This window comes from Aulonocara sp. 'chitande type north' Nkhata Bay, linkage group LG7 (assembly GCF_057382095.1).
Source record: "Aulonocara sp. 'chitande type north' Nkhata Bay isolate Kocher_YH1m ecotype deep benthic linkage group LG7, A_spYH_male_GT1.1, whole genome shotgun sequence".
Classification (NCBI taxonomy): domain Eukaryota; kingdom Metazoa; phylum Chordata; class Actinopteri; order Cichliformes; family Cichlidae; genus Aulonocara; species Aulonocara sp. 'chitande type north' Nkhata Bay.
This window is the reverse complement of record NC_141350.1, coordinates 8133234-8151308: the sequence shown is the minus strand read 5'-3', so window position 1 is coordinate 8151308 and position 18075 is coordinate 8133234. Positions and strand designations below refer to the sequence as shown.

General features: G+C 40.1%; 1 protein-coding gene across 2 annotated transcripts in view; it reads left to right on the top strand.

Moving 5' to 3' along the window:
- Positions 1–2028: 2028 nt before the first annotated feature.
- itpr2 (inositol 1,4,5-trisphosphate receptor, type 2) overlaps positions 2029–18075 on the top strand; it is a 61233-nt gene continuing 45186 nt past the window's right edge. For both annotated transcript variants that reach the window (XM_086298276.1, XM_086298275.1), the window contains exons 1-13: positions 2029–2388; positions 7195–7265; positions 7498–7616; positions 8585–8671; positions 9704–9862; positions 10625–10723; positions 10866–10949; positions 11110–11256; positions 12076–12171; positions 12453–12506; positions 15470–15621; positions 17668–17767; positions 17847–18007. In XM_086298276.1, coding sequence (XP_086154402.1) covers positions 2297–2388; positions 7195–7265; positions 7498–7616; positions 8585–8671; positions 9704–9862; positions 10625–10723; positions 10866–10949; positions 11110–11256; positions 12076–12171; positions 12453–12506; positions 15470–15621; positions 17668–17767; positions 17847–18007 — 1421 coding nt within the window. In that variant the 5' untranslated portion in view covers positions 2029–2296. The remainder of the gene's footprint in view (positions 2389–7194; positions 7266–7497; positions 7617–8584; positions 8672–9703; positions 9863–10624; positions 10724–10865; positions 10950–11109; positions 11257–12075; positions 12172–12452; positions 12507–15469; positions 15622–17667; positions 17768–17846; positions 18008–18075) is intronic.

Genomic DNA, 18075 nt, shown 5'->3' with positions numbered 1-18075 from the left:
TTCAGAAATAATCTTCATAATTTTTTTGTGTTATTACCATTATTATTTTAGTTATTAGTTAGCTTTGTATTGCACTGAATCACCATGAGGAACCAGTTATTGAAACCAGTATGAAACAGCAGTCGGTGGTGTTTATATTTAACACAGAGAAAGTGGAACAGCTGAATCACCTGTTGGTTCAATGAAGTGAACACTACGGGGCGATGTAGGGTGAATCATCTGAGCTGCATGAGCGACGTTTCCGGAGGAACTCTTTAAGATTGGGTCTTGCGCGCCCCCTGGTGTAAAAGAATGGGTAGTACATGAAACCGCCACAACTTTTCTTCCTCGTGAGCTCCTGCCACTCTTCCACTGCAGCTGATTTCCTGCTGCTGATTTAACTTTCCCAATAAAATGGGCAAATGACACTTTCATTTTAAGCCATTTCACATTCATGTGCCATAATGATCGTACATTCAGTATTGATTAAATTTAATTTAACACTATGGTCATAATAATTTTAGTCATTGTAAGAAGTTACTCTCAATAAAATAAAAGCACGGATTATTTCTAACTCTAACTCTAGGACAGCTGGATGGATCGAGTGTAATGTATCCTTTTTGAGTTGTGAATGACATAATTGTGTATGTTATTACGTTATTAGTACTGATACATAACTATGTTTTAACAGCACCATGGTGGTTTAGTTCAGTGGTTCTTAACCAAATGTAAATAGTTATGGCATAAGAAAGGGTGAACAAAAAGGAACAACAAGCACAAGTTTATATGATTCTTTAAAATATATGTCTTTTTTTGGTTAAATATTTTGTAATTTTACATTTTTATCCTCAAAGTTTGGAGGAGAAACATCTAATCAATGGAACTGCTAACAAGTAAAAAGACACAAGCCAGAAAGTTTTTATTATTTTTTTTTAATTTGGGAACAACTGCTTTAAAGGTGTACTTTACCCCATAATTCCATGCCTATATTTTCTCTCATCTACAGTGCAGTTGATCCATCTAAATCAGTTTAGTGACAGTTGGGTTGTTTTAGAGAGAACAGCTGCAGAAATGTCTGAAATCTTCTGAATGTGATCTTTTAGATGGCTCTGACCTTGTGAAGCTCGCAGTCACAAGGAAGAAACAAATGAGCAAGTTTCATACCAGGTTCTCAAAATATCTGCAGAGCTTTTTTTCCTTTCTTCTGTTTTAGTGAACATAAAAGCTCAATTAGGATAAACTATTATTATAATTTTTTTTTACCATCTGTCACTCTGGATGGTTTTTCTGCTGACTGATACCAGTGTAGCTCGATAGAAAAAAAAATAGCTCACAGTAGCATTTTTTGGAGTAGCTGGGTCGTAATTTCTACTCCCCCACTCGTTTTATAAATGCAGTTTTTGCTGCTTTTAGTTGTTTTTTTTGTGTTATTACCATCACCAAAAGTTATACGTAACCACAATTTTGTTGTACATGTACAATGACAATAAAGGACATTGTCGTTTGGCTTTTATAAGCTCATTTGAAGAAAAAAAAATGTGTAAAAACAAGAAGCTGCTGAAGATGCGAGTCTTTATGAGTGAAGGAGCAGATACTTCAACACAAATGAGTCAAACTGTGAAGTTTTGTGAAATCACACAAAAATTGTATAGGTTACAAAAGAGTGCAGTACCATGTTTGTCCATTACAGTGCTGAGCAGTCAGAAGTTTGCACTGTGTTGAGACCAATATGAATATTTACACGGAAATGAATAGTTTTGATCAAGATAACAGAGATGACGGGTAGATCCGACAGTCTGATAGTTTGTGATTTATAATGTGGGATCTTTGTCCAGCTGCACAAACATACTCATGGCTTGTGCCCAGTTTATAATTTTAATATATTTGAATTACTTTCCCCCGTGTCTGCTATGATACATGTTTACAGGTGTCTTTCCGCACACTTATGCAAGTGCCTGACTTGTGTTTTCAGTGCGCCTGCTCTGAGCAAAAACCAAAAAACTTGTCATTGAACGGAATTTGCTCACAGCCGTGACAGCGGCAGTCTCCTCCCCCCGAAGAGTGGATGTGAAGACTGCGGGTCTCTCTGACATACAGGAAGAAGTTGATTAAGTGCAAAAACACAGCGCTTTTCTCAAACTCGCCTGCTTGTTTTTCCTCTTGCGCTTTCACCTTACTCGATCGACTTTGCCGAGCGGCAGATCTGGAAGAATGACGGCGAATCTGATGGCTGATGCCAAACTGGAGGCGCTGTAACGTGTGGATTTGTTCATAAATGGAAAAGCAAGAACGAGTGTGAAACATATCTTCGGTGAAAATGCCAGAGCACAGATCCAGTTTTCTTCACATTGGAGACATTGTGTCTCTGTACGCGGAAGGCTCGGTGAATGGCTTCATCAGTACTTTGGGGTACGTTCCTCCTTTCTATCTCAATTTCTAATCACTCAAGAGTCCATGGCTTAACCCTCCCGTATGCACGCTTAAAAACTGCTTTCACTTTACATCAGGCATGAACTTCTTCAAATGTATGTTTTATGCAAATCCAACAAGTGAAAACCTAAAGTGCGACCTGCGGTCAAGGCCCATCGGCGCGTAAACTGCTCCTTCTCGGGAAATTCTTCACGTTTACGCAAATCTAACAGGAATGCAAACCAGCGTGTTGCCCAGGTACGCTTCGCGAGAGGCTGCGAGCGGATTCTTGTTACTGTGGTCACCAACATATGGTTCAGGGGCCCAGAGAGAGGCACGAGGAGGTGTCAGGGTGACCAGATTGAGGGAAGAGTAGTTGTTCATTCATTTGACGTTAAGATAAGAAATGTCCAATGACCCTGAATGCCACTCCTCCTGTTAAATAGACCACGTCTAACAAAATAAATTGACACCGAGTGAAGCTCTAGGCTACCTCTTATTTGGATGATGTTCAAATATTTATAGTGTTCACTTAAATAAAGGACTAGACTCTTCCTGTTTAGGTGAAGGAATGAGTGTGCTCTATATGTTGCACATGCTTTGAAGTCATCTCTTTGCAGTCCATGTACAGATTGAAAACGAATCTGGTGGATTGCAAGATAAACATGAGAGGGTGCAAGGTGAATGTGGGGGCTAAAAAGAAGAAAAACGTTCTAAAGTCATATTAGATATTTAAAACCTTTTCACTGATTCCCGTTTGCTCTTGTCATTTATTGTTAATTTATTGGTGTTTATTGTGTCATTATAATGATATTCAGGATAATTTTTTTTAAATGAGGAAACCATTGGTTTTGACTCCTTCCTATGTTGTAGCACTTGCACTCAGTAGATTACTTATCAGTTTTACTTGGTGAAAATAAAACAGCTTTTCTTTGGAAAGCAGTGCAGAAAAAGAAGAAGCTGCACACACAGTTTGTTTGGTTGTCGCCCCTCATGAGCTGAGAGCTTCAGTGCAAGGTGAAATGCCTCGGTGGTTCCGGGTTACACTCTGGCCTCTGAGCCTGCTGAACGAGTGTGGAAACACTGATTGGCCCTGAGGAATGGCTCTGCCCCACCCATGTTCTCTCCTTTTCCCCAACTCTTGTTCTCTCTCCTTTGTCCTGCTTTAAGTCATTCCTGCCAACAGGTACCTCACATCAGATGCTCAAATAATCTGTAGAGTTTTGGAGCAAATAGATGCCGAACTGTGTGTAACCCTTGAATGCAATGCTGTTTCCTGACTTATCTGCTGGTGTGAACTAAGCTGCGATATTTTACTTTTAAATGAAAAGCTCCCATAACTGTTAAGGCGTGTGGTAATGCAAATCGAAGTGACGGCACCCTACATGGTACACAGAGGCTGTAAGTTTCAAAAAAGCAAAAGTGCACAGCAACGATTGTTCACGCCTGCTATTGTTGCAAAGGGAAAATAATTAAATTCTTATCAGCCTTTCTTAGAGACTTAGAGACTTAGAGCTTTATATTGTCATTGTGCAGTTTCTTGCACAGCGAAATTGGGTAGCTGAACCACCAAGGTGCTTTCAATAGCTCACGTAGTTTGACTGGTGCCCTGAGAATTTTATCAAGGACGCTGCTGTGCCAGAGCTCACTCAGGCCCAAAGAGAAGCAGCAAGTAAAGCAAAGAGCCTTCAAGATCCTCCCAGAGCTGCAACCAATGTCAATGCAATTAAACCTGATCTACCCAACCGTGTCCATGTTTGCATAAAATAACATCAAATCTGTTAGTTCCACACCTGTCATTGCAAACTCTCAAAAGCTGGCTAACCTCCAAGTGACATCACCAACCTGACCTTTTAAGTCTTGCAGTTTAACTGGCAGATTTCCCATATTTTAATGTGTCGTAACAATCAGTCCAGTTTGTTGCAACTAACAGTAGAAACTGATGCATAGATGCAACACCAAAAAACCCAAACATTTTCACATTCATACCTTTTTACCAAAAGTGAATTCATTGGAAGAGTCTGTTTAATCAGTATGTGTGTGACTCATTTAGAGTACCGTGGTATCAGCAAGTTGAAACATGCATTCGTGTTGAAATTGTTCACATGCATCCACTTTTCTTGCAGATGAGTCATTGTTCTGTTTCCCGTCGCTGTTCTTTAAAACATTTAACAGCAGTTACATAGACTTGCTGCTTTGCATTACATGCTCTCTATTTCGTTTTTTTGTCTGTGTTATTTTCTCAGTCGACTAAACACAGGCAATAGCTATAATTAGCTCCCCTGTGTCCAGCCTGCTAGATTTATCTTTGGTTCATGTTTAACTTGGTTACAGAGTGTCAGGCACTGTCAGAGTCTTTCTGTTTGTACTAACGCCCAGCTCTCTGCGGCCCTCCTTATTTATGAGCTTTCCCAGAGAGCCCTTCTCTTTAGCCAGTTAGCCTTGTGATAATTCTTCCTGTTGGGCTCTATTGTTTCTCATTTAGCTGTAACTTTGATACAGTGTTGAAGGAAGCAATACACAGCCTGTAGATTGACTGATTGACTGCCGTGACTTAAAAAGGGAAATGGCTCAGCTCTCTTTAGCAAAGCTGCCAGCTTTGTATGAATTGGAGGAATTGTGCATTGCATTATGTTTCTCCCCACCGGACGGAATGAATGGATGCACTTGTGCAACTCAAAATGTGGTGCAGAGGAGATAAATGGAATGGGATGATTATGGAGTCTTTAGAAATTCATTAGCTGGTGTCATTGCCTGCAGAAAAAATGCTAGCATTTCTCTTCGGGGAAAGTGAAAGCTGTATGCATGCTACAAATACTGCAAAAAAACCATCTTTGGTAGTGTGATAATTTCCCTTACAGGCTTACTTTACATGAATTCTTCTTGCCTCAAAAGGGCCTTTTTCTCCACATGTCTCAGTTTTGCTTCTGCAGAATGTTCTGGTGCCTTTGCCCAGCAAGAAATGGAATTTCACTTTATAGTTTTAAGGCACTATATATAAAAACAAACAATGGGCAGGATACGGATTTAGATAAAGTAACTAGTTCAGTAGTTTGGTAAGATCAAATATCAGAGTCTTCTTCCTTATGTACACAACAAGAGGCAAAGAAATTCACAGCTGGAACTTAAAGTTGCATTTTAGTCATAAAAGAAAAACCTGTAACTCCACAATCACTGAAATGTTATAAGCCTTCATTATTTAATGATGCTCTTTTTCTGTCGCTGCTTGCTTTTTTCCCACCGATTCAATAATGGGCTCTTAGCCATTAAGGTTTTTACAAGCACCTTCAGCCTCAGCTCTCTCTGTGCTGGCTGCTAACAAAGGTTGCCCAAATTTTGCAGTTTAAAGACGATGTGTGCAGAAGGACACTTTTAATAAAAGGGATCACTGCTTTTGCCTGCCAAAGATCTGCTTCTGGACCAATTTAAACCAGTTTAGGACACCATAGTACATAATGAATACACTTCATGGCATCAGATAACTTTAAATGGCTGTTGATGAATGTGCATTCTTATAATTGTTCTTTCCTTAATACTTTTTTTTCAATCTGAACTGGGTTCTGTTTCCTTAGTTATCAGCCATCATCAACTTCATAGCTTTAACTCTGTGCTCGTCAGATGTGTCAGAAAGGCGAGTTTTGCTGACCTGCTGTGTCCCTTAACCCTTTCAGTGAAACGTGTCTAGTGTGTGGCAAATAAAAGGCGAGGATATGGGGGAACAAGACAGTTAACTGGATGACACCTATTGAAAGCCCCCTCATCACCCATGCAGCAGACTGTGACAGCACTGAGCAGCTCCTTCAGTGGGAGACTGCGGCACCCACGGTGTGGGACGGAGAGATTTCGCAGGTCTTTCCTCCCCACTGCTGTCAGACTCCATAATAAAGACTTTAACTGATCAAGCACACACATCCATACATATGCAATAATACTAAGTGCAATAATCCTTTCTGTCATCGTTGTATTTTTACTCAGTTGTATATAGCATTCGTATTCTATTTTTATCTTATTGTATATTTATTTTATTTTATTCTACTGTATATAGTATTTTATTCTATTCTGTACAGTTGTGTACTGTATTTATTCTTATTGTATTCTAATTTTTGCCTCATAACTTTTGCACTGTCCACTTCCTGCTGTGACAAAACAAATTTCCCACGTGTGGGACTAATAAAGGTTATCTTATCTTATCTTATCTTATCCACTCTGAACAGAAACCACATGGTTTCCCCAGGTGGAGGTGGCTCAGTGTGCACTTTATGAGCTACAAAAGACTTCACAGAGAGGCCTGATCTTCCGTGACCAATTCAATGTGCAGTCTCACAGCTTTATTTTAAATTATCCTGACACTATTTATTTTACAGTTTTAATCGGACCCATGTAAAAGTCATAGAAACTTTGACGTCAGTTTATTCTAGTTCTTTTATCTCAGCACAACACCACATTACCTATGTTGGTCAGGAAAGCAGAGATCAAAGCACTGCCAACGTGGATGAACCCCACCCAGAAACACATCCAGATACTGGGACTGCCTTGGATTAAATGGATGTGATGGAGAAGAGAGACAGTAAAGCTTTTCTTCCCATGGAGTGCTATAAACTGTCTATTCGAATCATGGTATTATTTGTAGTTTGAGATTCTGCCTTATGTATTTGCATGTGAGTGTGATATACCTTATAGTATATCACACTCACAATAATAGAGTGGTTTACTGCTTATTAAAATGCTCTCAAAGGAGTTTAAGTCCGTAATAACACACCTATAGTAATCATGTTGATGCAATTTCATGTTTGTCCTTCTCTGCAGGCTTGTCGATGATAGGTGTGTTGTCCAGCCTGAAGCTGGAGACCTGAACAACCCACCCAAAAAGTTCAGAGGTGTGTAGGATTTTACTGGTCACACTGGTTTCTGGTCATACACACACACATGGGCGGGCACACACGTGAACTTGGACTTTTCTGAGACTGCATTATGGGTTACAAATAAGCTTTGATGTGTTGAAATGACTTCAAGGCTTCAAGCTCTACATGTAGACGCTAGAGTGTCATTTTATCTGGCTCAGGTGAGTCCTGTGAGCCTCACTGCTTTTTCTTTTTTTCTCTTCTGCAGATTGCCTCTTCAAGGTATGTCCCATGAACAGATACTCGGCCCAGAAACAGTTCTGGAAGGCAAAACAAGGGAAACAAGGAAACAACAACACACAAGGAGAACTCTTTAAAAAGTTACAGGTATGAGGATTTTTAATTTTATGAGCATTTCAAAGCCTTAAAAGTTCTACAGAACTTTTTAACTTGTATGCAGTTGTTTTCTTTCTGCTTGTAATGGGGCTATTAGCAGAGAACAGACAGAAGAAACATGGCCACAGATGTAATGATATGATTACAAAACCTGACCAGAGTGTGACCTAGGATGTCCTTGTACCAAGTGCGCTTATAAACCCTGTTGTTCTTGAACATGGAGTTTGCTGTGGACAGACTGTTTGTAGCAGAAAACACTAATTGGGTTTATAGTGGACAGGCCGCCCCTCCCAGTCACAGCCCTCTAGGTCACACTGTTGTTGCCCATGTAAGCAATGAAGTCCCTCAGCAGGGGTACTTTCAAGAACTCAAACCAGGGACGCCGAGAAGACCGGGTACTCTGAACCGCCGTTGGGCACATGAGCTCAAATGACAATCGGGAAGCAATTATGCATGAATTTATGCCTAATTACAGTTTAAATCAGGGATGCACCAATCCAGTTTTTCCATCTAGTACAGATATCTGGACTCCGAGTGTTAAATTATTAAGCTTTATTTGTCAACGTGAGGATAAGACGCAATGTGTTATGAGTAAGCCAACATCATTATTGAGTTTAACATCACTTTGCTAATTTAACTGTAAAATACAATTTTTCTTTAGACCTCAGCGTGAGAGCCTCTACTGTGTTTTGCTGTCAGTTGAACTATTTTCTTTCCGTTGCTCTCTGATTCACCGCGGGGGTCTCCTCTGCTTGACCAGTGACACACGAAGCAGAGCAGAGAGGTTAAGAGAGCATACTTCAGTTTATTATGACCATCCAGCATATTTTTTAAAAAATGGTAGCGTAGGGTTGGTCGTTGATCTTGTGTGGACAACCTTTCCGTTTGTAAACAAAATGTGGAATGAGGAAGGATGTGTATGTAATACCTTTTTAACAATCGTCTGCTTCGTTACGCAGCATGCAGCAGAACTGGAGCAGAAGCAGAACGATTCAGAGAACAAGAAACTTCTTGGAGAAGTTGTCAAGTACAGCAGTGTTATCCAGGTAGAGATAATCTCTTAAACTATGGTGTTACACTCTGTTGTGTGCTGAGCCTACCTTTTGTTTTATTGTTTACCCAGCTTCTGTTACTGTCATCTAACCCCTGACACCTCAGGCAGGTTTCTAAAAAACAATGCTGGTATTTGATTTCACTCATTACTGAACTCTTGCCTGCATGGTTGGATTGGGAAACCACACATTTAACTGCTGTTGTGAAAGGTACCGGCCATTGTTCCCTTACCTTAGTTAACTCGCCTTATGGATAAGCAATTTGTCTGTATTGACTCAAAGCACGGGCTAATTTAGAACCTCGTTTGTTCAGTGAATTCAGGAAATGTCTCCAAATGAAGTCAAATTAAATAACATAGTGGAGTAGCTCGTGTATCCTACAAATGAGCGGATAGCTCATTCAGTCCAGTCCTTGTACCTGAGCATTTTCAGAGGAATGTTTTTGCTTATTGTTAACACACACAGACCTATGAAGGCACCTTGTTACTTGCAGGCTCTCAAAAACACATCATTTGTCCACTTTTCTTTAGTTGAATCTAATATCAGCGTGGTGTGCAGGGTGGAGGACAAAAAGACGAGATGGCAGACCTAAAGCAGCACTGTTCTCTGAAGCATCATCAGAAATTGCACCTGCAGTATACACATTTTGCCAGATGATTATTCAGATTATAACTTAGATTTGTTGAGCAAAAATGTTAAATATTTCATGGTTTTAGCATTTTCTGGGTTTTTCTTTCTTCTGAATCATATGAATAATTTTTACATACATTTTTTATGTTGTGTTTATGTTGTTTTAGTCACCTGCTGGTTGAACATAAGAAGCATTTTCTCTGTGTAACTATGATGCAAACCTTGAGACCATTTCACTGCATATCCCTGCCTACGTTTACTTGGGAACATTTTCAAAGCAGGACTTTTTTCTTCACACTCATTCCCCCCCCCCCTAACAATGATAGATAAATGGTCTGAATACATCCTCCTCCACTGCTCTCCCAGTGTCTAAACTGCCTAATTTTTCTGTCTCAGCTCCTGCACATAAAGAGTAATAAGTACCTGACGGTGAATAAGCGACTCCCTGCTTTGCTTGAGAAGAATGCCATGCGGGTTTCTTTGGACCCGGCTGGAAATGAGGGCTCCTGGTTCTATATTCAGCCCTTCTGGAAGCTCCGCAGCGAAGGAGACAATGTAGGTTTCTGTCTCCTTGGCATCAGCTCTTTGTAGACATGAAGTACTGTACAAAACCTTGACATTCCCTCTGTCTAGACTGTCAGTTCATTGTTTGTCCTGTTCAAGTAACATTTCTGATTTTGTCCTTCTCCTTTGGCTTTAGCATCCTATGGTTAAAGGTATTGCTTCTGATTGTGCATGATGTGTGTACATGTGTTAGGTCTGACACAAAATACTGTGGAAAAGCATGGATGCAACACCATTTCGAATGCACGTAGACTGTCAGGTTGAGGTTAAAAATCTAGTCAGCTGGTTTGCTTTTTATCTGCTGTTTGCCACTGCTGAAATATTGTCAAATACTCCAGAACAGCACAGGCCACCTGTTTCTGATACCACAGCGTGCTTGTGTGTGGATGCTTAAGAGGAGAAACAGTTGACCGTGTAGAGTCTGTTACAGCTTTCTATTTTATGGACTAGAAAGCATGTGTTAAGTAAGCAAAGGGAAGTGCACTTTTAAGTCCTCGTGTCTTTTGAATGCTGCATTCACATCCTCTGGCCATGGTATGAATAAATCTGTTTGCTGTGAACGGCTCGACCACTCTCTCAAGTGAAGCCCAGCCTGTTTTGCTGCTGCACCCTTGACCAGAAAAAAAAATGGGGATGTTTGAAAAACCCTTTGCATGGATGCATTCTTACTTTCCTGTTAAGCTATTGGAAAACTGCAAGAAATTGACAAAACAGGGTCTCTTTTTGTAATTTGACTGTTCTATTGGTTTCAAGGTGGTGGTTGGAGACAAAGTGGTGCTGATGCCAGTGAACGCCGGACAGCCGCTTCACGCCAGTAACATTGAGCTTTTGGATAACCTTGGCTGCAAAGAGGTGAGACTAGTGCACTTGGATTGTTTTTCATCAGCACCGGGGTATTAAAAGGAGGATGTCACATTATTACTATATCATCATAGTGATTTCGGCAGATGACTCTTATTTATCCGATTGTCTTCTACTTGTGTGCATGCCCTAGGTCAATGCTGTTAACTGCAACACCAGCTGGAAAGTCACCTTGTTCATGAAGTTTAGTGACTACAGGGACGATGTCCTAAAAGGAGTATGCTTTTTTTTTCTCCCCCGTCTCCTCCCCTCTTTCTTTATATTCTTGTTAGCCATTATTTTTAATGGAACCACATTCATTATATGCGTCTTAAAATGTGTAACATGCAGTTTTCTGCTATGTAGCACTCATGTTTTTGTTTGCTGTCCTCTGTCAGGGAGACGTTGTGAGGTTGTTTCATGCTGAGCAGGAGAAGTTTCTAACCTGTGACGAGTACAAGGATCATCAGTACGTTTTTCTCAGGACCACACTGCGGCAGTCTGCCACCTCTGCTACCAGCTCCAAGGCTCTGTGGGAGATTGAGGTAAAGCATAGAACAGACTGAAGATGTGACCGTAGTATGTTTGGTGAATTCAGCCCCGGGGTAACTTGGCGTTCAGGGGGCAGTTTCTCCTTCTAAGTAACTGCCAGGCACGGCTTTAACAGAGTAAAATCCTGACTTGTAAACTGTGCTCAGCACAATTTGGATAAGCAGATATTAAAATTGCCATGAAAAAAGATCATTCAATCATGACTTTATGACATTATTTCCCCTTTATGTAAGACATGTGCTCGTCTTTAGTTCTGTATAAACCCGTCTGTTGTGCTGCATGTTCCTCTTTATCAGCTTGCAGTTAGTTGAAGTTCCTGTTGTCCCTCTGTTTGTGCCAGGATGTACTTCTCTTACTGTATCAGTGTCTGACATGTTGTTGCAACAGTCTGCGGAAAACAAAATATTCTTGTGTTCTTGCCAGTGTGTAAGAGATGACGCTGACTCATTCTGATACTGCGGTGCAAAATGATGTTGGCGTACCAAAAGCTTTAAAATCAAGGCATTTATGCCAGTGTGACTTTTAGTTCATAATCTTCCAGGTCATGTAACCGCACGGTGTTACATTCAGCGAATTAATCTCAATGCTTTTACACCAGCTGTCTTTTTTTTTCTTTTTTTTTTAAATGTGCAGATATATGTCTAAATATATGTGCAGTACTCTAATTCACATACAAGCTGTGAGCAAGATAATTAAAGCTCCTCTCAACTGCTGGACACTGAAATACATTCTTTGGAGTGATACTGTTGAAAACATGCTAATCTCTGATAAAAAAAAAACCTAAAGCTTCTTATTTTGTGTCCTTATGTCAGGTTGTGCACTATGACCCCTGTCGGAGCGGAGCTGGACAGTGGAACAGTCTCTTCCGCTTCAAACACCTGGCGACTGGAAATTACCTGGCAGCTGAGGTTTTTTTTTTTATGTTACCTGCTTTTAAAAATCAGCTGACATTAATAATCATATGGTGTTTATTGTTCAAGCTGAGTGCACCTGCTTTTCAGTTTTGAGTGAGCACAGCTGAAGAGGATTTTAGATGATGTGCTGTAGGTGGCAGTGTTCCCATTGTTATGCCCACTATCACCCGTGCGTTGCTGTTGAATAGATTGTTTTAGGTGTTGATGATGATAATGACTCTGTCATCAGAGCTTTCTAGATCTGAGGCCACTGACGGGTCATCGTCTCTCTGCAGGTAAACCCTGAATTCATACCCAAAACTGTGGAGACCAAAGGAGATGTGAATCAGGTAAACAAGCTGATTTACATGTATTATCACACCCCCTTGACATCAGACTGTGGCTTACTTTAATTTTGCTTATATATTCTTAATACTAAGGCACTGTCAGTATTAATGAATTTTAGAGCACGTTTAATTATTGTTCTTTTTTCTAAATTCAACTGAAATAAGACGAGTTAATTAACACGAGAGAAACTTCAAACTGTGTTTTTAAGGTAAATGCGTTGCAACTTCAAACTTCTCTGTCTCCCCATTATTTGGTTATGCAATACCACCAGTTCCTTTCTCTCTTTCTCTCTCGCACACACACAAACTCTGCCAAACTCCAAATCTATATCTAGACATTTCTTTCAGCTCTTAGCGAGCTTGCACATTTGTATTCTGGCAATGCAAGGAGCATGCACACCAACTCTCTCAGTCTCGCACACTTTCTCATGCACATGCTGAATTTCAGACACACGGGGGGCTCCTTACATAACGTCTGGGTGTGTGGGGGTGCCCTGCGAGAGGGGATGGAGGGGAGGCAGACGTGCTGTCTGCTCTGCTCCACTCGGCTGTGCTAAGCTGGTGGGGTGAGTCACTAGCAGAGCGGAGGGGGAGGTGGAGGAGGGGAGGAGGAGAGTGGGAGGATGGAGAAGCTGAGGCATGGAGGCAGCTCCGGGGAGCTTCCCATTGACATGCAGAGAACAGTGGGAGAAATTAACCCTCACCATTATCTGCAGTATCTGCGCTCTTTAGGAGCCTAAGTACTGCAGTGTCTGACACAACACACGGAGAAGTCCCGGCTCTTTGTGTTTTCGGTGTAATTTGTACTCAATTAATCAACATTAGGTCTTATTTAGGTGTATGCATGGAAAAACACAACAACTTGACACTAGGTATGTCAGTGCAGAGCCAATACTTACAATTTTATTTCAGCGTGGCTGAATATTTACTGTGCAGCCGGATGTACTGGATCTTTTTTCCATTGGGTATGCGAGTACAATTTGAATTATTGCCTTGGGATGTTGGTAGATTTGCTAGATTGCACATGAGGAGAACAACAAAAAGTTTTTTACTGCCTTCAGTGCTAAACTGTTTATCAGATCAATCAAAAGTTTTTACATGGGTGGAAAAATTGTAGAGTCAACGAAACGCTTGAATCAAACTTTCTGTTTAATCTTGTAATCCGAAGTTTTTTTTGAGTGCAGCTACAGAAAAGAAGATTTTTTTTTATTGAAATAATCTGAATTACTGTCATTGATTTGTTTTTTCTCATCGCTATTTTCACAAAACCAGACTACCTTTTTTGCACTCGCACTTTAGGTTTTCGTTTAATTTAAGTTCCCAGTGAACTATGTTTGCAGAGGACGTGAGCTGCAGTCGGAGTATGTAGCAGGTGGAGGAATGCACTGGCGAGAAGAGGAATGAAACACATGGGTGTGAATGAGATGGGGGGAGATAAGGGAATGATAAAGATTTGAGGAGTGGAAGTAGTGAAGGTGGATTAGTTTAAATTCCTGAAATTACAGCGAACAAGAGAGGTGAAGAAGAGGGTGCGGAGGAGGGTGAAAAGGTGGAAATAAGTGTACAGGGAGATTTGTGACAGAAGGATAGTGAAAGGGAAGGTTTTCAACATATAGTGAGACCTGCTATGATGTATGACTTAGAGATGTGACACTAACAAAAAAACAGGAGGCTGAGCATGAGGTAGTAGACTTAAAAATGCTAAGATTTTTTCCTCTGGTGATGAACGGGAGTAAGAGGATTAGAAATTAGTATTTTGGAGGGGCGGGTCTGGTTACAGAGGTGACGCTGAGATGAATATGGAGCTGCCAGGCAAGAGGAAAAGAGGAGGTTCATGGATGTAGTGAAGCAAGACATGCAAAGGGTTGGTGTAACAGAGGAGGATGCTAGAGATGTTGTGATATGGAGGCAAATGATCCACTGTGGCGACCCCTAAAAAAGGAGCAACTGAAAGAAGTAGTAGTTAAAGATAATGACTTTGAATGGTAGTGAAGTGTAGAAAAAATAGGAAAGTGCAGGAAAGCAGGATAAAAATAACATTGTGATTTGATGCATGCTCAATCATCCAGGTAGGTAAATCTCCAAAAGTTGATTCAGTTCATCCGGACGTAGCGTTTTGTGGGAGAAACGTTTCGTCACTCATCCAAGTGACTTCTTCAGATTAAGGAACTGACCTCCCAGCCCATTGTTCCTTCAGTGGGCTGGTTTCAGTCATTGTGCAAATGTACTGTTTATAAGATTTGGGGAAACCTGCAGTCAGCTGAGACTGAAGAAGTCACTTGGATGAGTGACGAAACGTTTCTCCCACAAAACGCTACGTCCAGATGAACAAAATCAACTTTTGGAGAACATCGTGATTTACATACATGAAGTCACTCAATACACTTGAGAGTTACCAGTCCGATCCAGAGCCTGTTAGCCTGTTAATTACTTTGTGTATAATGTCATAAAAAAACAGTTTTTCTTTCCTGTGCAACTCCACTGTATGTATGCAATATTACATGCTGTATTTAAAAGCAATCATGAGTAGCTGGAACTAGCATTAACCCAAAAAACAAGCAAACCAAAAAAACTTGAACAATTTGAGTCACTAAAAGTTTAAAACTTTTCAGTCAATTTTCTTTTGACTTTTAGACGTTTGAGCAACAAAAATAAGCATTTTGATGCAATGGTTCAGGAGGATAATTTGCACAATAACCCCATTAACCTGTGTATTAATGAGTTGCACTCTGTACGACTTTCTTCAATTGACCCATTTGCGTAGCCGAGCTCTGCAGAGAGATTCTTTTTTTTCTCAAGTTAAACCAGCATCGACTCTGCGCTTGCTGTGCTGTGTTGAGTCTGATAGTTGAAACAGACTCTGACTGACGAGTAACTTGCCTGTGCCATATAAGCTTTTAAACTGCACACACAAATGTTTACTTCCTTTGTTTTTGTGGGTGTGTATGTGCGTGTGTACGCTTCAGAATGAGACCGATATTGTGTACTCGAAGAAGAAGAATCAAGCAGCAGAAAGGATTGCTTTCACCTTGGTTTCTGTTCCTCATGGGAATGACATTTCATCTCTGTTTGAGCTGGATGCCACCACTCTGCAGCGTGCCGACTGTCTCGTGCCCAGGTCAGTTATTCCCAACGCTAAAGAAAATAGGTCACAGCTTTAACTTCCACAGGAGGCTCACAGTAGCTCATGTCAGAAAATCTTCCATTTCTAATTAGTGTGAATGCTTGAAAAGCATTCACAGTATTGTTATTCGAATCTTTATTATTATTATTATTATTATTATATTTTATCTATTCCGTACGTTTTTTGTAATCCTATAACTTCAAAACCGTTCAACTTAGAAAAACCATTCAAACACCGTTAGATTCCTATTCTTTTGGACATGACTGCTTCTATTTTTCATATTTTTAACATTTATATTTTTAATTTTATTCAACTTTATTCAACAAAAATTTATAATGTATTTCAATGGGGAGACCCTTCAAATCCTCATTCAACTTACTCATTTTTAAACTCTTACTACTTCCACATACATTGACATAGAGCCACCATTCAAACTTTAAAACGAAGACAAGACATTCAACTATTCAACTTGTATTTATCTTTTCAATATCTATTATACTTTTTCTTCAGTTCCAGTTTAAGTTTCATGATGTTTTTTCACCCGTTTCAGAGTTTATAATGGGTGTGTATGGGACGGAATGTTGGGGCTAGAGTGAGGCAGCTCAACTGCTAGAGTGAGAGGAGCAAAAAAATTAATCTTAAAATCTTTTTTAAAACTGCTGCTGTGTCCGCAGCGTTTGCTCTACAGGTATGATTTTACCCTCAAAACGTAGCCATGGCTGTCCTCTTTCATCCAATGTGTTTACTATTGTATTAGGTGTTATGGTTCTTTCATAAATGTCACCAATGCACAGCCTCCTCCCTCCAACTCTTCCATAGACTCTAATGTTAAAATGGCTCAGAAGGTTCGTTTGAAAATCAGAAGAGCATGGTGTCTTTCCACTGTCACCACGTCCATATAATAAGCTCCACAGGCATGAAAACTGAGAATTAGGTAGACTAGACATTGCTGTCGCTCACGGTGAAAGAATTTTGTCAATACGACTTTTACTTTTCATTTGGGAGCGATTTGTTTCGGCCTGACTTTTCTGTTCATTTTAAGCAGCAAAAGTGAGGCGCATGTCTGTGTACGTGTGTATGGAGCCATTGGGTGCGGTCACTATAGCAACCAGGCTCACACCTGCCTGCTTAACGAGCTCTCTCTCTCACTCTGCCAAGATTCATCTTAAACACTTCTCTTTCAACTGCTGCTGTGTCCACAGTGTTAAAGCCATCATTTTACCCTCAAAACGTCGCCATCGTTGTTCTTTTTCCAACATCTTGTCTTTCAAAGCTCAGAGATGTAAACTTTTTAAACTGTGTGGGTCCAAGTGGAGGGATCACATTTTAGTCATTCAGTGATTCAAAGAATATGACCTTTTAATATTTTTTCAGATGTTTTCTGACTCTAAATGTTCTTTTCTCATTTCTTAGGTTTTTCTAATTTACAATTAAAACATTTTCAGCTTTTTTCCAACTTCTTCTTCTGTGTAACCTTCAGCTTTTAGCAGTTCAGCACTTTTGTTTTCAGGTTAAATTCGGGTTTTTTTTTTTTTATCTCATTCAAGATTTTTAACTTAAATTCAGTAATTAATTCATTTCAGTGCATACATTCAGATTCAAGCATTCACACTGCAGTTTCTTCAGAAAATGCACTTTCTAGTTCTAACTTCTGACCCTTTTTCTTGAGATTACTTAAATTTTGTTGTTAGTAATAATTATAGTGACTCATGGGGGATGGAGTAAAACAGCGTTATTAAAGGTTATTCCAGTTCACAATAAGTGGAACACATTCTAGGTTAATGTCTGTAAATTGTAAAAAAAAAAATCAATCACAAACCATTGGAGTAAAAGTTGGAATAGCTGTTAAAAAACAGAAATTTTAGCTTTGTAATGGGAATTTGTGACTTTCAGTATCCCAAAGTCTTGCTGCTGCTAAAAATAACAATTTAAGAATGGATGTAGGTTAATTGACTTTACTGGATGGATCACTTTTAATTATTTTACCGCAGATAAATAATTAACTGACATTCATGCTGTGAATAAATTGTCCTTCCTCAGAAACTCCTATGTAAGACTTAGACACCTGTGCACCAACACCTGGGTGACCAGCACCAACGTCCCCATTGATGCAGATGAGGAGCGTCCAGTTATGCTCAAGGTCTGAATATGGCCACACTCACACACTCGCACTAACCCTAGATAGATTACTTAACATATTTTTTTGGCTGTCACAATAGATTGGCACCTGTTCTACTAAAGAGGACAAAGAAGCGTTCGCCATTGTGTCTGTTCCCCTATCAGAGGTCAGAGACTTGGACTTTGCTAATGATGCAAACAAAGTCTTGGAGTCCACTGTGAAGAAGTGTTTCAACGCCAGTATTACTCAAAATGAGAGGAGGTATAGAAAAGCAAGCACCGCGACACACGTAACACCAGATGATGTGCGTACTTCATGTTCTGATGTAA